The sequence below is a fragment of the Notothenia rossii genome (genome assembly GCF_949606895.1).
Source record: "Notothenia rossii genome assembly, chromosome: 7".
Lineage (NCBI taxonomy): Eukaryota > Metazoa > Chordata > Actinopteri > Perciformes > Nototheniidae > Notothenia > Notothenia rossii.
Genome location: NC_136905.1, coordinates 84086731 through 84100797, shown reverse-complemented (window position 1 = coordinate 84100797; position 14067 = coordinate 84086731). Strand labels below are relative to the sequence as shown.

The 14067-nt window shown below is 43.9% G+C and overlaps 1 protein-coding gene across 6 annotated transcripts in view; it reads left to right on the top strand.

The window, feature by feature from the left end:
• Positions 1 to 444: 444 nt before the first annotated feature.
• npas3 (neuronal PAS domain protein 3) overlaps positions 445 to 14067 on the top strand; it is a 354568-nt gene continuing 340945 nt past the window's right edge. For 2 of the 6 annotated variants that reach the window (XM_079691441.1, XM_079691438.1), the window contains exon 1: positions 1151 to 1989. In XM_079691441.1, the coding sequence (XP_079547567.1) occupies positions 1820 to 1989 (170 nt within the window). In that variant the 5' untranslated portion in view covers positions 1151 to 1819. Of the gene's footprint in view, positions 583 to 1150; positions 1990 to 4989; positions 5745 to 14067 lie in introns of those variants that run through there. The other 4 variants (XM_079691442.1, XM_079691440.1, XM_079691439.1 and 1 more) reach the window with 3 other exon arrangements.

Sequence of the window (14067 nt, the reverse complement as noted above, 5' to 3'; positions counted from 1 at the left end):
CTGTTATGTCTTTTACTTCTGCTAGTGAGGATGATTTAAAGTGTTATCATTGTTTTGGTTTCATTTCGCTCAGCTGTACTTAAAACATGGACAAAAACAACTGTAGGTCAAAAGAAGGAAAGGAGAATAGGTTTGAGTTTTGATCAAGTGTGCGCGTGTGGAGGAGAGGGAGAGCGTTCGTGTTTGCCTCACAGCGAGAGAGAGAGGTCGAGAGAGAGAGAGATCGAGAGAGAGAGAGAGAGAGAGAGAGAGAGAGAGGCGGAGTGTGTGTGTGAGAGAAAGGGGAGGAGACAATGTGAGAGTGTGTGAATATGACTTTATTCTGGAGTCTGATCACACACACTGAGCTCCAGTGAGCGGAGAGAGGAGAGCTCCGGGCTTCAGCTGCACTCAGATCAGATGAGAGGAAATAACACACACATCTGATGGAAACAACACACTCCTCTCAAACTGAAACACACTTCACTCACTCAAACCCAAATCTCTGACTGTGGCTTCGTGCGTCTTTCTGTTGGCACAAAGCACTCACCTCTCCATCCTTATTCCCGCATACGCGACTCCAGGAATCGCTGAACTCCTCAGGTAGAAATGATATCATGTCTGCATCTTAAAAGCATTAAGGATTACACTATATTCCATTTTTTATTGTGGGGGGAATCGGTGTTTTATTACGCGTAAAAGTAACAAACTCAGTCCGGGACTTTTTGGAGACATTTTCCCGAGACAGGGCTCAAACTGAAAAGACTTTCGGGTTATTTCTGAAGGTTGTTTGAGTTTAAACCCCTCGTTATCCTTAGTTTCTACGCACTGCTGAAACTTGTGTTGAATTTATAAAACCTTTTAGGTCCTTTTTCCAGACTTGTTATGAAGTAAAACATTTTGTGACGCGACACAGGAACGTACAAAGAATAAAAAAGGCACCCTTGCTATAAAATCGGTTATTTATTGTCGGCACTGCTTTAAAAATAGAAGAGCAGTTTATAGATCGTGCGTTATTCTGCCCAATAAAGCCAGAGCAAATGTCCTCCCGCTGAACAAACAGACCTATCAGTCTCTCTCGCTCTCCTCCTCCTCTCTCTCTCTCTCTCTCTCTCTCTCTCTCTCTAGCGCAGAGGACAGCACACACACGCGCGCACACACGCAGGTTTTGCCGACATACCGACACACTTCGCCTCTGCTGTATCTCTGTATCACACCAATATCATCGCTGTTCACTGACTGACCGACTGACTGCTCTCTTTCAGGTCCGCTGTTCCCACGAAACAACCGAACGAACCACCGGCACACACTAGGATTTTTAAGCCGGGAACCGAATGCCTTTCTCGGATGGAGAGCCGGCGGAGGTGCCCGTGTGAGAGCGGAGAGTCCGGAGCTCCTGCACTGGGAGAAAAGATCTCAGAAACGGCCGATCGTCTGTGAAATCATCACTTCTTCCATCCATTGATCACAGTGACTGCTCAGAGGGCGGATAAAGACACCGGAGACACCGGGACCATGATCCGGAGCTGCACGGGGGTTCTCTCTGAAGGATAGAGTCAAAAAGGACGAAAATAAAGGAAAAGGTTTCACATCTTTTCTGAATATACTTTCACTAATCCCGTTCATCTTCGCTCCATTGATTGTTTGTTTTGCGCACCGGGACCATGATCCGGATTTGCTCCAGAGTTACATCTGAAAGTTAAGAGAAGGGAGAAAAAAAGGAACAAACGAAAAAAAGAAGATTGTTGTTTGTCTATTCGCTGAATCAATCCCAGTAAACCTTTGTGACTGGTCAGTGTTGGGAGGAGAGCGACATTGGAAAAGTAGCTGCACCGGAACCATGATCAGGATCTTCCCGGATTTCAGCGTCCAGGTGACGGCTTCGGGAGTCGGAGGACCCGGGGTTGGAGGAGGAGGAAGCGGTGGCATGGGACCCCAGGTGGGTCGCATCCCGGGGACCTCCAACGGGAATCCGCAAAACTTGCAGGGGATCAACGCCTACCAGCAAAGGTATGTGTGCAAGAAAAAAGACCTGTAGAGTGGGGGAAAGAGTTTAATTTGAAATGTTGAAAAAGTGCATACACACTAAAGGTCATGTGTAATGCATGTTTCTGTGGTTTTACTGCAATATATGTGGTTTTTGAAACTGTGAAAATCAACACAAGTGCTCTTTATGCATGCGGGACAGTTTTCTGTTCAGATACAGTTGGGCATTTCTAACTCAGTGGTCACTTTTTGGTTTATTTTTCAAGGTATTTTAATGGAGCAACGCTATCGGTTGGCATTTAAAAGTACAACCACTTCCTCGTGCACCGTGAGTGAAACTGGGAGGACTACATATTGTTATTTGTGAGGATACATTTTACAAAAAGGTGTTTTTTTCCTCGCTTTTTTCTTTTTAATGTGCAATTTATCCTTAAAGGAAAAGGAAAGCATGCTGACATTGAAGTTGGAATTCAACATCCACAGTTAGATCTGAGATTATATTAGTTTTTCAAAGCAAGTTGTGCACACAAGTGTGAAAAGGTGTATTTAAAGACGGGGCGACAGAGGAGAAATTGAAGACGGTGATTCAGTGGAAACAGAGGAGTGAAGTCCAGGTAATTATGTGGAAACAACTGGGCCGAGGTTCTGCTAATTCAGTGGAAACAGAGGAGGTAATTTATCCGAAATAGGAGTGAGTTGTTTCTGCTTAAAAAAAGAAATGAGATGAGTGTTTCCCCGCTGGTCATGAAGCTGCGGCTCCTGCAGTCCAAGCTGTTTTCTGGGGTAAATTCCCTCCATCCGTCCTTCTGTTATTTCCTTATTTCCCTCCAATCTGAATCTAAATGATTGCCTCCCCATCCGGCTGCTCAGTAGGGTTATTTTTTCTAATCATCTGGAGCTGTGGGGGGGCCCAAACACACCCAACACACTCACACACACTTGCCTTATTACCCGTAAAACTCTCCGTATTATGGAGTGTATACTATGTGTGTGCAAAGTCTAGAAGCTGTGGGGAGCAAACACGACATAAATCACAGCCGGGGCCTCCGGGAGCGTCTCAAAGCAACAAATGCGAGGAGAATAAGGGCCGATTGTTATTTAAAGCAGGGCTTCTGAGCCCCCATACGGGAGGGGATTTTGGGGCAGTGGACCTTATGTTTATGGCAACATGCTGGTGAGGATTAGAGCAGCGGTTTGACACGTTCTCTGATAATTCCTCCTGACATGAAACCTGCTGATTTAACTATGCCGTCATCTGGTCCCGTCTGAAGTCCTCAAGGACCCGTTGAGGCCCGAAACCTCAGTTTGAGAGCAGGCAGTTGATGGTTAGGGGTCAAGCCTAAACTTGAAGGTGAACTTCAACAAGAAAGATGTCTGGATTTCAAACAGCCGTAGAGTTTCAGTTTGGAAAAATAAAATAAATCCGTCCGTTTTTGGATTGTTTGTGATCATCGGTCGCCGAGCTGCCCCTCTTCCCTCTCTCCATACATAATGTTTCCCCCAACAAACAGCTGGGAGCTAATATGTTTATACATTACGCTCCATTATCCACGTCGCCTCCGTTTGACTGCTCTCAGTAAGCAGTGCTGAGACGGAGAGAGACTGAGCAGCCGAGCCTCGTCCGGGGAGAACACAGCGAGCACTAAAATCAGACGAGAGCAGGTGCCGTTAACGACCAAAAACTCACATTTTGAGCAAAAGCTGCTTTTTTGCGTTTATACAAACACTTAAACATCTTCAGATTCGATTTGCTTTGTGGAAAAATTCATGACGCAAGTTCAGTTCAGGGCCCAGGAGCGACGACTGGGGGTCAAACCTGTGACCTCTCTCGCAGGAACAGCTTTTATGGACCAAAAAGCAGTTGCTGTCTTTGCTTTTAAATATTATGTTCACACTCTGATACATTTGGGAAAAGGGATGCAGAAAAAACTGAACTCGGTTTAATCAACAGCTCAATTTTGATTCGAACATTTGTATCTAGACGTTTTTTTAAGAGTGACACGAGTCTGATTTTCTCCTGCAAATCACTGCATCTGCTGTGAAACTGCCGCACACATCGAGGCTCGATCAAACGTTGACGCCTTTTTTCTGAACACATCACTGCGCCGGCTGATCGGCAGGCGCTCAGATCATGACGACGGCAGACTGGAGGTCACGCTTCTCCTCTCCAGTCTTTATTTTCCGCCACAGCACCGCCTGTAACCCTGTGTTTGTGTGGAGAATACCCAGCATGCCTTTGACCTTGACAGGTCATTGGTATAGAGAGGGAGGCTTTTCAGCTTCCAGGGCTACAGCCTGGGGGTTAATCACACAGCACAACGATTACCTTACAATGAATTATACATTTAAAAAAAAAGGGAGGAATTTAAATCATTGTTCAGAAAAAAAAAAAGATATAAGAAACAGACGGGAGTTTCTGTTGAAGGATAATGAGCCATCGCTGACGTGAAAACATCAAGGCCTGGAGGGAAATATATTGATTGGCTTGAAATGTAAAAAGTGAGCGGTATAATTAGATTTGTACAAATGATTTGAAGAGTTTTGTTCATATTTAGAGGCTTATAGCAAAGTCATGCATCCTCTTATGTGAATGGAAACACAAACACATGACTGGAAATATTCTGCAGCACAAAGTTAGTCGCGGATTTTTGGATTTTGAAGTGAGACATTTGCTGTGATGTGTTTATTATGACAGTGAAGTGTGTGTGTGTGTGTGTGTGTGTGTGTGTGTGTGTGTGTGTGTGTGTGTGTGTGTGTGTGTGTGTGTGTGTGTGTGTGTGTGTGTGTGTGTGTGTGTGTGTGTGTGTGTGTGTGTGTGTGTGTGTGTGTGTGTGTGTGTGTGTGTGTGTGTGTGTGTGTGGGGAAGTGCAGAGATCTGATGCATCCATCCAAATAAATCACCCCTGACACTGGGTGGTGTTTTTTTAATGATTGTTGAAAAATGGGATAATAACCCCGCGGTGGAAAGAGAGGGAGAATTAAATAAAAAAATAAACACACACACACACGCACACAAACTGGCTCCAACTGCAACTGAGTGGCGTTGTTGCGCCGGGGCTGGAGAAAATACCGGAGATGTGTGGTGTCCTTTTTTTTCTTCCTGTCAGCAGCCAGAGAAAAGGGGGAAAATGCTCCGGGAAACCACGGACACTTTGACCGCCCAGCGACGCTCCTCGGCGGGGATTTTAACCGGGATGTATAGGCGCTGCAGCGGCGGCGAGGATGTGAACATTTGACGCGCCTGTTTTGGCTTTTTTTTCCTCCAACGGAGCGCAGGAAGGCAGGACATTCTTCTGTGGTGCCAAAACCCCGAAGCTGTGCGGAGAGAGAGAGACAGCGGGATCTGAGAGGCATCCTCCCCGGGTTCCCCCTCACTTACCCCGGCATGCCTCTGCTGCTGCAGCCCGCTCCTTGGCTCCACCGCCCGTTGTTTCCACGCTCCTGAAGCGGCGGCGAGACTCACGCACAGCACGCGCTCTCACACACACACACACACACACACACACACACACACACACACACACACACACACACACACACACACACACACACACACACACACACACAAAACACACACTAACACGTTCACACACACGGACATGGCTTTGTCTTAACACACCGACCATGACGCATTGCTGTCAGGGTGGCTGCGGCTCCGCGTCCAAATACATCTGAGAGGAAGAGAGGAAAGAAGAGAAAGTAAGAAATTGAAATAATTGTTGCAGGAAGATGGCGCCCACCAAACCGAGCATCCAGCAGGACCCGACGCGGAGAGAACGGTAACGGGGATTGGATTCTTGTTCCCGCACACACTCCTGCTGCTTACTGCATGTTTACAGCTCAGCAGACACACACACACACACACCGCTGCCGCTTTGCGTTTTATTCCGAGCCTCAAGGTGTCAGGAGGACCGCTGGTACCCTTTCCAGAGGAGAGTCGAGGTGTGTGTGTGTGTGTGTGTGTGTGTGTGTGTGTGTGTGTGTGTGTGTGTGTGTGTGTGTGTGTGTGTGTGTGTGTGTGTGTGTGTGTGTGTGTGTGTGTGTGTGTGTGTGTGTGTGTGTGTGTGTGTGTGTGTGTGTGTGTGTGTGTGGCTGGCTGGGTAACAGGTCTGTTGGCTAACTATTAGTGGATCACAGGACTGTCTTTGCTGCTGTCTTTGCTCTCCTCCTCATACAGTGTGTGTGTTGTTGGGGAGCCATGCAGTGTGTTGATGATCAAGGTGTGTGAGCGTCGAGGAAAACATGTGCATCCATCGATGACATTTAGTGTGTGTGTGTGTGTGTGTGTGTGTGTGTGTGTGGATCAGAGGAATTAACAGGAAGTTTTAAGGCTATGCATGTATTCAACTGTGCAGGTCAATGTCAGCTGACCTGGGATTGACCTTTCGGCTGCTTCACTGGCTCTGATTACTGAGGTGGAAATATGAATAACTGTGATTTTACATGTAAACATTGTTTTGCTTACGACGTGTGTTCATACACCTGATATTTACTCACCATAAAACGCAATAGGCTCAATTTTCTCAGTTGTTGTCACCTGCTGAGGTGAATGTCTCAGTATGTGGCCTCTTACTACCACATCACAAGACCAGTTGGTTTTATACCCTTGTTCTAATCTCAGAAATGGACATGTTTGGATATCATTTCGTGATATAGTAATGACAGCATGTGCATTGCTTTCACCTGTTGATAGCATTTGATTGTATGACGTTTCAATTGAGGTGTTTCCTTTCTTTTTTCAAACCATACGACACAGATCACGTCCTCCTGTAGGAATACAGATTCTGTTTCATGTGACATCGTTAATGTTCTCCGTAGGGAACAGGAATATTCTCCACCTGTTGATGTAGGAACGAAAAGCAATCAGATTGAACTACAATACATTCCTTTCCTTTCTCTACGTTTCGTCCAGTTGAATGGTTATTCTGTCTTCTGTCTACATATTCTTATTATTATCTGACTCTGATTATATTGTGTTTTCTGTGTTTACTCAGCTTTTGGAGACTTGCTCATTTCACACACACATTTCTACCTGTCCTTTCTACTCTATTATATTGGGCCTCGGCGACATTCGGTGGAGTCATTTTCTCCACGGGAAAGCATATTTCTACAGCAGTTGATTCAGAGTCGAATGAAATGGAGCTTTTTGTTCTTTGATTCCAGTGTATTTCAAAGGTTAAAGGAAATCTTCTTTAGCGGCTATTGTGCTTTCTACTATTTGTCCTCAAAGTCAGTGCACCTCTCGTGTCTTTAAACGTAATAATACGATGTTGAAGAGCTGTTTGTTGTGAGTGTGAACAGGTGATGTCGTGTGTATCGATGGAGGCGATGACACGCGTGTTTTCCCCCTCTGTCTAACCTCTACTCTAACATCTGTTGTTATGAAGGAAAAGGTGCAGAGATAATTTAGTTCCAGCTCGCTGAGGTCGTCTCCCCGCTCGTCGTGTTTCTGGCTTTTTATTTCAGTCCGACATCCTCCTGTTTAACAACACCTGCTCTGACAGAACCGCAGCCGACAGGAATGTAAATGTTCACGCCGAGAAACATCGGTATAGATGTGAGCATTTGGTAAATATCGTGGAAACTGTTCAGAATCCAAAGCTTGGTTCTGCTTTTCATGCTTCAGCTTCGCCACAGTTTGTTCTGCAGTGCTGTAATTATTTGGAAGGGTGTGTGTGTGTGGGTTTGCGCTTGAAAAAAGTGAAACTAACCCATCAGACAGCAGCTGTGATGGTGTTGCAGTGACTTTCTCACTGCAGCTCAGCTTTCTGACTCATATCTGATGATATCAAAAACTCTACTTATAGTCACACTCTTTCCTTTTTCATCTGCATCGTATCCACACTTGTTGTTATGCATAAAAAAAGTACACTGTAAGTCGTGTATATCCCACAAAATCCAATCATACGTACTCCACTGTCTGTAGTCTGTGTTCAGAGGTCTGGTTTAAAGAGGAGATATTATGTAGTGTCTCTACTTTAAAGAGTCCTCTCCTGCTGATGTTCAGGTGTATATCAGTATGTAGTGTCTCTACTTTAAAGAGTCCTCTACTGCTGATGTTCAGGTTTATATCAGTATGTAGTGTCTCTACTTTAAAGAGTCCTCTCCTGCTGATGTTCAGGTGTATATCAGTATGTAGAGTCTCTACTTTAAAGAGTCCTCTCCTGATAATGTTCAGGTGTATATCAGTATGTAGTGTCTCTACTTTAAAGAGTCCTCTCCTGCTGATGTTCAGGTGTATATCAGTATGTAGTGTCTCTACTTTAAAGAGTCCTCTCCTGGTGATGTTCAGGTGTATATCAGTATGTAGTGTCTCTACTTTAAAGAGTCCTCTCCTGCTGATGTTCAGGTGTATATCAGTATGTAGTGTCTCTACTTTAAAGAGTCCTCTCCTGCTGATGTTCAGGTGTATATCAGTATGTAGTGTCCCTACTTTAAAGAGTCCTCTCCTGCTGATGTTCAGGTGTATATCAGTATGTAGTTTCTTTACTTTAAAGAGTCCTCTCCTGCTGATGTTCAGGTGTATATCAGTGTGTAGTTTCTTTACTTTAAAGAGTCCTCTCCTGCTGATGTTCAGGTGTATATCAGTGTGTAGTTTCTTTACTTTAAAGAGTCCTCTCCTGCTGATGTTCAGGTGTATATCAGTGTGTAGTGTCCCTACTTTAAAGAGTCCTCTCCTGCTGATGTTCAGGTGTATATCAGTATGTAGTGTCCCTACTTTAAAGGGTCCTCTCCTGCTGATGTTCAGGTGTATATCAGTATGTAGTGTCTCTACTTTAAAGAGTCCTCTCCTGCTGATGTTCAGGTGTATATCAGTATGTAGTTTCTTTACTTTAAAGAGTCCTCTCCTGCTGATGTTCAGGTGTATATCAGTATGTAGTGTCTCTACTTTAAAGAGTCCTCTCGTGCTGATGTTCAGGTGTATATCAGTATGTAGTGTCTCTACTTTAAAGAGTCCTCTCGTGCTGATGTTCAGGTGTATACCAGTATGTAGTGTCTCTACTTTAAAGAGTCCTCTCGTGCTGATGTTCAGGTGTATATCAGTATGTAGTGTCTCTACTTTAAAGAGTCCTCTCCTGCTGATGTTCTGGTGTAAATCAGTATGTAGTGACTCAGCCCAGTCTGCTCTGATTGGTTAGCTGGGCGGCTCTGTTTGTGATTGGTCAAAAGATTCTAGACTTTCACCCAGGATATTCTGTCGTTTTCCGTGTAAACCACAATTGATTGATTTTTCACGAAGCTTCTATACTTCAGTAACGGACATTCTGTATATATATTTTTAACCAAAAGTTAACTTATCCGTCACCCAACCATTTTAACCAAACCATTTCCATTTTAAAATAATGGAAATATATACGTGTTGATGGACATTGTTGTGGGGGAACGCTCAAAAACTTTTCATAAGATGTCATACGAACCACTGTATTCAAACTACGACATATGACTGAAAGTGTTGGCGTCTTATTGAACCCTCACATTTGTCTTGTGAGTTTGTTGTTGACACATGCGTTTTTTAGGGATGTCCCGATCACCTTTTTTTGCTCCCGATCCGATTCCGATCATTTGATTTTGACAATTTGCCGATACCGATTTTTCCCGATCCGATCTTTATGCAATGCATTAAGAGAAAAAAAAGAAAAAAAGCATTCAAGTTGTCCCTTAAGGTTATTCTTTTATTTAAATTGGATATTCTATCCAACATGGATATAGCTTCTTTCTTTCACAGCAGCATTGGATCAGTTCAGTTGTGCAGCATTGGATCAAAACAAAATAAAGCTTATCAGTACTTGTTAGCTTACTGCTACAATTAGACACTGCGCCCACTCTGTTGCCAGATTTGAGAGAAATAACCAGGTCTATGAAGACAAGCCCCAAAGAAGCAACACATACATGATGTTGTGTCATTTGAAACCAAAACTAAGGCCTCAGGATGACTTTAAGACTTGAACATGGTCATTTTTGTTTTGTAACATTGAATTAGAAATTTTAAAAAAGTATTTAAAAAAAAAAAAAAAAAAAAAAAAAAATCCAGATCCCCGATTTTTTTCTCCCGATTCCGATCTTTTGAAAATCACTTGATCGGCTCCGATCCCCGATCACGTGATCAGATCGGGACATCTCTGGCCTTTTTTAGCCTGAATTCGGGTAAGAGGACACAGAAATATGTACAGAGCAGCTAAAGTGTCTTTGTGTCGGCATGAAGGACATGACAATGATGTGTTACACAGTTTGTTACCTCACGCAAATGAGTACAATATACAGCAGAGTATGACTGCAGGTCAGCGCTGAGCAGCAGATTAACAGCCGGCTATTTGCATATGTGTGCTGTTAAAGAGCAGAGAGCGGGCGTGGGGTCAGAGGTCAAATGTATAGAGCTGAAATTACACTTCACTGCCTTCACTTGCACTGATTCTGCCACAAAGAGGATTTTATCCGTTCAATTTGTCCTGAGCCGAGCAGGCAGGAAGCTCCGGGCTGACGGGAGGAAGTAGAATTCATGAGTGTGAGACTTATTATCTGATGTTACCTTGACCTTTGCTGAAGGTGAGACTTTCTCTGGTGCTTTTACAGCTCATTTATATTCGATCAAAGACATTTCCTGTCCCTGGGACGGATCCCTGAAGACTCTGGTTGGATTTCTGTAGTTGATTGTAGTGGAATGTTTAGGGGCTCCTAACACTAGGATGGGTCAAAACCATTTCCTTACGTATACCTGTACTATGTAATGACAAGAAAAGTGCAAAAAAAACTAAACAAATCTCCAGATTAGTTGGTATGTTTGTCTAGCTCGAAAACCTAAACAAAGAAATGTAATCACGGCCCAGTGAGGCAATGCTTTCAGATGTCAGTCACCTGTTGTATTCCTGACCAAAGTGTGTCCTCCTGAGGCTTTCAGACACAGCTCTTGGACAGACGATGGAATGAAAGGCATTCGCTTTGACCCGAAACACCAAACCTTTGCAGTGTGTTGGTCACAAAAAGTTAAACCATTTTGTGTTTTGGCAGAACAGAACGAGAGGTTCAGATCACGACTGGATCTGATCAGCTTATCATCAAGCTACCTGCTTGGGTCTGTTTTGGGGCAGAGAGCAGATTGCTGTCATGGTTACAAATCATGGACAGAATTTAAGTTTCTTTTGTCTTTTTCTTTTGCTTGGTCATATAATGCTGCGCCAGGAGGACCGCTGGCTCTGATAGGAAGCATCCAGAGCAATGACGAAAGCAGCATTTTAATGTGGTCATTTCTTGAAGCTTGAGTTTTAAAAACAGGTTGTTTTTTAAGGGTGTTCTGACACCTTTGATGCTGGTGCTTTCAAACCTTTTCAAAGACACTGGAATCATTTCAAACACGATGAAATGCACCATGTTACCACTCTAGCTGCTGTGATAACTTTAGATTTCTGATATATGTGTTCACTTTAGCGTCCTCTGTATACATTATATTTGTTAGAACTCCAGAGTCAGATGATTGTGTAATATCAATCAACACCAATCTACTGAGAACATCACTCTACTTCCTTCCTGCTCTGCTTTCTAAACCGTAAAGCGGTTTCTTTGCGTTTCCAGAGAAAAAATGTTCATTGGAAAATCTATTTTTCAGCCGCAGACTATCAAACCAGGTGTCCTTGAATGCACCATCAAGAAGACTCTCCTGCTTGTAACCGATGCCCGTACGTTGATAGAAAGAAAAAAAGGTGATTAAATGTTTTATTGTGACGAATGATCTCTCTGCTGCAGGTCCTCTTGTCTGCTTTTCATAGAAACCAACAGAAAGCATTGGCTGCCTGCGAGGAGGGACATCAATTTAAAAAGTGATGGTTTGTTTAGGCAATAAAGTTTACACATTTCTAGATAATCCATCTATTAATTTCTCCCCTCGTCCATTCATCTCCTCCAACCTCCAACGCTTCATTCTCCCACCATTCACTCCATCCATCCCTCCATCTGCTCCCCTCCCCCCTTCACCCGGCTCTGTGTGTGTGTGTGTGTGTGTGTGTGTGTGTGTGTGTGTGTGTGTGTGTGTGTGTGTGTGTGTGTGTGTGTGTGTGTGTGTGTGTGTGTGTGTGTGTGTGTGTGTGTGTGTGTGTGTGTGTGTGTGTGTGTGTGTGTGTGTGTGTGTGTGTGTGTGTGTGTGTGTGTGTGTGTGTGTGTGTGTGTGTGTGTGTGTGTGTGTGTGTGTGTGCAAAAGGCTGTCAGGCAGCAACAGCGTTTTGGCTGAGCTGCTGTTTGTGGATCTATTTCTGGGGGCATTTCAGTGGCGATAGGCATCTGGAGGAGACCAAATTAATTTCCAGGTAGAGAGAGAGAGAGAGAGGGGAAGGGGGGAGAAAGGGTGAGAAATAAGAGGTGGAGGACAGACTTCATAGCTGACTGCACAAGTGCTCCCACTATCAGTACACTACAGCGGCTCTGGAGAGGAAGATGATGGAGAGAGGAGGACAGAGACTGAGCAGTGAGGGGGGAGAAAGAGAGTCGGACATTCAAAAAGTGTGAGGAAGGAGAGAGGAGGATATATTCTATGATGGGGGAGTGATATAAAAACAGAAAGAGAAAATAAAATGGAAGGATTGGGATATTTTTGGAGATGACAACAATGTTTTTTTCCAACAATCGTCCGAAAACGACGTGTTTACGATCAATAGACAGCGCCCTCTAGTGGTCGTAGTGATAGAACGACAAAATCAACGCACAGAGGAGGTCAGAAAAACACCTGAAAGACTTACAGGAAGCTGTTGTTCCCATTTCTCTTGATTCTGGACGGAGGAGTCGCTTCTGATTTCTGACTCGAAGGCAGCAGCAAAGCCGTATAAAAGTATATTTTAGTAATTTTAACAATCTTAAACGGCAAGTTGTTTTTTAAAACCATGATTGCATGTATGCAGATTTGTCTCAGTATTCTTGGTGTGAACAGACCGACACTCTACGGAAGAGGATTAGGGCCACATGTCAATTTGTTCAGATTTAATCAAAAGTGATTTTGGAGTTTTGAGAAAAAAAAGTCTGAAATCGGAGAAGGAACAAATAAATACTTAAAGACAGAAAAATTATGTGGAATAAAATTAGAGTTAGAGAGAGAGAAGAAGAAGGGATGTGATGTTGGAGTCACTCTCCGTTCGGATTGGCTCTCACCAGCAGACAGCCATGAATCAAACTCACCTCAGGCTGCATGAGAGGCTCTTAAAGCCCAGAGGAGAGTGTGGGGGTGTGTGTGTGTGTGTGTGTGTGTGTGTGTGTGTGTGTGTGTGTGTGTGTACATTCTTGTAGTGTTGTTTGATCGCCACCACCTGCCTTGTGTCTCCGTCTTCTTCTTCTATCTTTATTGAATAATGCATACACAGACAAACTGAAGCATCCACATCACTGTATGTTAGGTGAAAGCATTAATATTAAGTTGAACCTAGTTATACTTAATAGATTATTGCTTTCAATAGCCTAAAACAGTGGTGTGTAGCCTACTCTGTTGACGTAATACATTTAATTAAAGTCAATGCTTCAGTGTAAGAGTGCACTCACGTCAAAAAGAGCAGAGATTATTTGTGTCAGATTCAGCTAATAGCTCATTTCCATCACTTTGGACACATCGTAACAATCCACAAACATCCTATCAGACGTTCTCTCACGTTAGAATCTGTCCTCTGCTAAAACAGACTGAGAGAAAGGACGGACAAGAGGAGAGAGAGAAGCTGTGGGAGAAAGGAGGAGGTCTGTGGTGGTGGTTGGCGAACTTTCAGAAACAACAGAAAAACCACAAAGCACAACGTTGGCTTTGTCTCCCAAACACCCCCCCCCTTTCCTCCCTCCTTTCCTCCCTCCCTCCCTTTCTCCCCAGGGGCAAAATAACACAATAAAAAGTCCCATTACCCCGTCCTGATGACGAGCGACACAGAAAACCAGAGGGAGAGACGGTGAGGTTTTGGCAGCCGGTGGTTTCTGTGGAGTGTTTGAGCAACGTGAAATAAAATAATAAAACACTTTAAGTTTTGTTTTAAACGTGCAGTTCCGGTCCGACTTCCCTGTGTGATTTCTCCAGATTGGTTTTGTCCATGTAAACACGGTTATCAGAGGGGAAATATACAAAACTTGGACTGAAAATTGCTTTCC